At 41.2% G+C, this 6,000-nt stretch overlaps 1 protein-coding gene across 4 annotated transcripts in view; it reads right to left on the reverse strand.

Moving 5' to 3' along the window:
• The window catches only part of TMEM62 (transmembrane protein 62), a 35,620-nt gene extending 29,929 nt beyond the window's left edge, over window positions 1–5,691 (reverse strand). Inside the window, exons 1-4 of one of the 4 annotated variants that reach the window (XM_036844300.1) lie at window positions 5,351–5,691; window positions 4,963–5,074; window positions 3,662–3,799; window positions 1,382–1,427 (exon numbers count right to left, since the gene is read on the reverse strand). In XM_036844300.1, coding sequence (XP_036700195.1) covers window positions 1,382–1,427; window positions 3,662–3,799; window positions 4,963–5,074; window positions 5,351–5,530 — 476 coding nt within the window. In that variant the 5' untranslated portion in view covers window positions 5,531–5,691. Of the gene's footprint in view, window positions 1–1,381; window positions 1,428–3,661; window positions 3,800–4,962; window positions 5,075–5,350 lie in introns of those variants that run through there. The other 3 variants (XM_036844298.1, XM_036844299.1, XM_036844301.1) reach the window with 3 other exon arrangements.
• Window positions 5,692–6,000: the final 309 nt, after the last annotated feature.

Genomic DNA, 6,000 nt, shown 5'->3' on the forward strand with positions numbered 1-6,000 from the left:
TGTGATAGGGTTTTTAGCTAACCCTATGATAACAGTCATATTGCAATATATAAATGTATCACATGAACACACTGTATACCTTAAACTTACACAATGTTATATGTCAATTATATCTCAATAAAAACAATAAAGTCTGCTCTATGTCCACCCCATGCTAACCTCTGCCTTTTCTGATTTCTCATAGTGATAATTAAGTGTAATAAATAATCTAGCATTTCACAGCCATTCCTTCATGTTCTTTTTTTTTTTTTTCATGTTCTTTTCTAATTGTTTCCTGAACAATTTTTATCTCCCTTAGCTAGACTTACTTGAAGGTAGAGGCCATATTTTTTAATATTAGCTCTTGTATCTCTCACACTATCCAACTAATGATAGGCTCTTAAGACTTGCTACTTGACTGACTGACAGTGTAAAACAAAGCTACTGAATACCCTGGAAGAGAAAGTGAAATTACAGCCAAAAGAAGAATTCCAATACAGTGAAACTAGAGAATGAGCTTTCTAACTCAAAGATCCTTTCATATTCATGGCCTTTTTCATATTCATGCACATAAATTTTTTTTTAATATTTGTATGACATACTGGACAAAGCAGCCAGGGGTGAACAACTGGGCTCTTCAGCCGCCCCAGAGGCTAAGAGAATCAGTATCTCAGCATTCTTAAAATCCACAGTACTCTGGTTGACAAGCTCTGATCTAAACGATTTTTGCTGTGCATCAATGGCAAAAAAAAAAAAAAGTCTGTATAGAATATTAAAAACACCATTAGCCAACAAAAAGCATTAAAGTATATGAAATAAAAAGAATAAAAGGGACTTCCATCGTAGTGCAGTGGTTAAGAATACGCCTGCCAATGCAGGGACATGGGTTCAATCCCTGGTCCGGGAAGATCCCACATGCCGTGGAGCAACTAAGCCCATGCACCACAGCTACTGAGCCTGCGCTCTAGAGCCCACAAGCCACAACTGTTGAGCCCGCGAGCCACAACTGCTGAGCCTGCGTGCCACAACTACTGAAGCCCCTGTGCCTAGAGCCCGTGCTCCACAACAAGAGAGGCCACTGCAATGAGCCCACGCACCGCAATGATGAGTAGCCCCTGCTCGCTGCAACTAGAGAGAGCCCTCATGCAGCAACGAAGACCCAATGCAGCCAAAAATAAATAAATAATTTTTTAAGAAAAGAATAAAAGGAAAGAAGAGGTCCAAGCAAACAAAAAATGAATCACCAAAATAATAATAATAATAATAAACGAAAAGGCTCCTTTTCTAAATTACCAGAGGTTCTCTTCTCTGTTAAAAAATGTTTTCACCCATTCAGTGAATTGATTGCACCCTCCTTGTAACAGACTGTACATTGTGGTCTGTCGTCTGTTCATTACAGTACCTGTAATAATTCTCAACACTCTCCAGACTTGGAATGTTGAATGCATCTAATTAAAAAGAAAAGAGCAAACGTCATCTATATTAAAAAGAAAAATGCAAACACGTTAATGACTAAAGAAAAATGACAATTCTTTCAATAACACTTTAGATGATAGATGCCAATTAATTAGATTGGCATTTAATTTTAATTTTTAAAACTTGATAATAGAATTCAGGTTAACTGGAAACTTATCTAAAGCACCTAGTATACTGAAGAACAATAACTATTTTGAATTATGTGCTACTCAGAATAAATCAATTTGAAGTTTTAAGACTGGACCACTGTTGCTGCTGTTTTAATTGTGTGATTCTGGAAGCCAGGAAGGACTGGATTCATGCCTGATATATGGATCCATGTCATGGGTTTCTAAACAGCAGATGACTTTGATAACAGGGCCAAAGCCCCTCTCTTTTTAAATCTTAAAAAAGATTCAGTAACAAAGAAGTTACATAATGGTAAGGGAAAAGGTTAAGGACATCATAGAATACTTATCTGGAAATATAATAATTTCATAGAGCTTGATTGCTTGGTTGCAATAGCTAAAATTGTTTATCAGCTTTGACTTCCAAGAATCCACTACATTTCTAATAACCTTAGAAAGTAAGCTGTAAGCTCAATTTAGGCCAAAAGAAATATTATTGTGTATATAATCCTCTTGCTAAGAGAACAATTCTGTTAGAGTTAAATCTTCTTTTTTTTTTTTTGGCAACACTGCACGGCTTGTGGGATCTCAGTTTCTGAAACAGGGATTGAACCCAGGCCATGGCAGTGAAGTGCCGAATCCTGACATTTAGACCACCAAAGAACTCCTTATTATAGTTAAATCTTAATAATGATTTATATATATATACACACGCACACACACACATATATACCATAAGCATTTATGCCTATACAAGTCAAATTCAATGATTATGAACTCCAAAGGACTATCCAAATTATTTAATCACAAAACTCCATTTGATATTTGTTACTTTAAATATGTCAGTAGTTTGGCTTGGAAAACTTTTTTAATATACACAGATTTGCTTTTTATTGCAAAAGAATTTGACGTGTACCCTTAATTAAGATCAGGGAAAAAAGGGAATGTAAACATACCAGAGGAAGTTGTAAGCCAGAATCCTATTTTTAATTTATAATTTCTAGCTGCTTTGTAAGAACTATGGTTGACCCTTGAACAACACAGGTTTGAACTATGTCAATCCACTTATATGCAGATTTTTTTCAATACATACATACTACAGTACTACACAGATCCTTGGTTGGTTGAATCCGCAGATGCATAGGGCCGACTGAAAGTTATATCCGAATTTTTGACGGCTTGGGGGTCGGTGCCCCTAACCCCCACGTTCTTCAAGGGTCAACTGTTTTTATAAAGAGGGATTTTCCGATCTAACCAATAGCTGTGTATCTCACCAGATAGAATTTAAAAAGATAGCTTTTTAAAAAGATATAAATAGGTACTCATCAGCAACGAATAATCAAATGAAGCAGACAAATTAAATACTTAAGTAACCAATAAGAAAGTCAACCTTTATGAAACAAACAGATCTACCATCAGGACTCCTGGAAAATAGTTCATTTCCTTATTAACACAACAATCATAATCTAAAAAATGGGAAGGGGTTATCCATTTCTCTCTCCATGCATATTGGGATATATTTGTAATTTTAATTTTTAAATATATATCCAGCAAAATTCAATCTTTGTGATGTACAGTTCTATGGATTTTGACAAATGCATAGTCATGTATCTACCACCACAATCAATATACAGAACAGGTCTATCACCCTGCAAAATTATCTCATGATGCCTCTTTGTAGTCAGCCTCTCCCTCCATCTTCAAGCCTTTGCAACCACAGTTTGTTCTCTGTCTATAGTTTTGCCTTTCCCTGAATGTCATATAAATGGAATTATACAGTAATGTAGACTTATGGGTTTGGCTTCTTTCACTTAGCAAAATTATATCTTTTTAAACATCCATCTGCATGGATTTTGCTATATGCTTTTCTTCCATGTAAAGAAGAAAGAAACCATACCAATTTCCCCCTCAAGGTCTAACAGTGACATCTGAAGTTTTAAAATCACATATTATAGTTGAATTTCATAGTTGTGGCTTTTAGTATATCTAAGCTTATGTTACAATGTCCTATTTTGTAATTTTACAATTTAAATTGGAGAATCTAGGCTCCTGAAGGAAAAAAAATCTAGTCTTAATTATAACTGGGACTTGACTCTTACCATGATTTCCTTTGATATCGAGCCACTTGGTTTTTTCCATGACCCTTGTCTTCTTCAGAATACCCTGGTAAGTTTGCCATTCTGCCTCTTGCTGCCTGGATCCCAAATTTTCCTTTGTTTTGGCATCTGTCAGGTCTCCTGTAGGTTTACATAAGAATTGAATAGCAATGCAAAATAAATCTGGGCTGGGGGTTCAATTTTTTTTTTAATGCACACTGAAGAACAAAGATATTTAAAGTACTCAACATGCATTAGCATAACCACTTATGAATCCATCTCTGTCCAAAGCAAGCCATTGAAAATAAGACTCTCAGCACAGGCTTTATTTGTTTCTTACAGGTTAGCAAGTGCCTATTTAACCTCCTGTGATAGTAGAAATTGGTTGTGAAAAATGTATCTTTAAAGGGAGCAGTACTAAACGTATCTTGAGACTGTGATGAAATGAAAACTCTTTAATAAGAAATTCCAACACTCTGGGAAGGTGTAAATATCTATGGTAACCTTATTTTCCAAACCCCAAATCAGGATATGTGATCTGACCAACTATTATTTTTACAGCAAGAAACAATCTGGAAGGTGTAGTTTGGAAAATGAAATACCAAAATTTCTGGGAAACTAGACAGATATTTGAAATTGAGATCGTCCATAAAATGAGGACTCCATCATATCAGCAGAGGTGTTTCAGTAAGGTGGGTGAAAGATGAATCCCCCAAGAGCCAGGAGAGATGCTCCTTTAGCTTCTTCTCCAACACAGTTGGGAGCAAAGGGTTTGGGGTTTGAACACTCTAGGGAACCAAGTCACAGAAGTACCAAAGGATGGAAAAAAAAAAAAAAGTGTCCTGAGTTACCTGAAGCCTCAAACAACTGACAATATAAGATTAATACTGTAAAGAAAGTGGGAAAGTTAAGAAAAAAAGAAGAAGAGGAGGAGGAGGAGGAGCAAAACTGTTCATTTCTGGTTAAAGGGCTTTCTCTAAGTCTCTCTCAAATCCAGAGATGCAACAACAACAACAAAAAAACAGATAACAGATACGGCAGACGGAACACTAACACGAGAATCATGAGCCTTGCTTCCACCGCTTGGACGAAACCTTGCTATGGCAAGTCATTTAGCCCGGATCTTGACTCAGTTATCCATAGGCAAAGGAAATTATAATATCCTATCTCCTCTACAGGAGGAGGACTCACCTGAGGCTGTGACTAAAGTTTTCCTAACGTCCCCAAATTAAAAGGCTGCAGCCCTGTCTGCATTCTACCATCCGGACCACAAAACAACATGACAGCACGGCAATCCTCCCTACCTGTTGCTAGGACGAGAGCTGGTTGAATGATGTCAATAGTTTCAGAACAGAACTTCTCTAAGTCTACAGCTCTGCCTGGATCGCGAAACCTGCTCAGGTGAATGTCGGATATCTGCCGAAAGCAGGTATTAAACAGAGATATCTGAGTCAGGAAGAGGCAGCACGAACAAAGACGACCCAGCGGCTCTCTCCGGCGGAAGGAAAAGGCAAAGACGCAGTGCATCAACGAAACCCCCAGGGAAGGACGGAGCCCCACCCCCCTCTCCCCCAGCCCAGAGGGTGGGCCCAAACAGGAGCGGGTCGCAACCCCGCGGAAACTGCTGGCGTCTCACCGCGCGGCGCCAGCTCTGCACCCACCCAGTCCCCGCCTGGGCTCCCGCTGCGTCACCTGCAGACCCCAGAAGATGTTGCTGGCTCCGGGGCCCGGCGCAGGGTGCGGGCTCCGGGGGATGCGGGGCTGGGGCAGTGGCGAGGGCGGCCCGGCCAGGCCGTAGTGCTCCAAGAGCACTGCCGCCAAGGCCGCGGCCGCCAGCCCGGCGACCACCCTGACGGCCAGCGCTGCGGCCATTCCGCCCGCCGGGGCGCGGCACCCTTGTGCGGGGCCGGGGCCGGGACCTGCACCGAGACCGAGCGGTGCCCCCCGGGAGCTGCTCTGGCCGTACTTCCAGACTCTATGGTCGCGGGGCCTACGGCGCCGGTCTGGTCCACCGCCGCTGGCACTTGCGCCTGGCTGTGCACCTGCAGGCCGCCCGCGGCTCTGCGCTCGGTTTGCTAATGCAATGCGGAGTAAGAAAAAAAAACCTTGACCCCCAGCGCCACTCGCAGTAGCCGTGGGGTGGCAGGGAAGGAGCCCGGGTCTGGGAGGCGGAGGCTAGCGTCCTGACTCCGCCTTAGTCAATCATGCCGGACCTCGGTGATCGGTTTCCTTGCAAAGCGGAGTTAATACCTACCGAGCGTACTTCACAGGGTTGTTTTGAGAATCAAAGTATGTATGAGGACGCCTTTTAAAAATTGCTGCATACATGTGGCAGGTGGCTT

The sequence above is a fragment of the Balaenoptera musculus genome, chromosome 2 (assembly GCF_009873245.2).
Source record: "Balaenoptera musculus isolate JJ_BM4_2016_0621 chromosome 2, mBalMus1.pri.v3, whole genome shotgun sequence".
Classification (NCBI taxonomy): domain Eukaryota; kingdom Metazoa; phylum Chordata; class Mammalia; order Artiodactyla; family Balaenopteridae; genus Balaenoptera; species Balaenoptera musculus.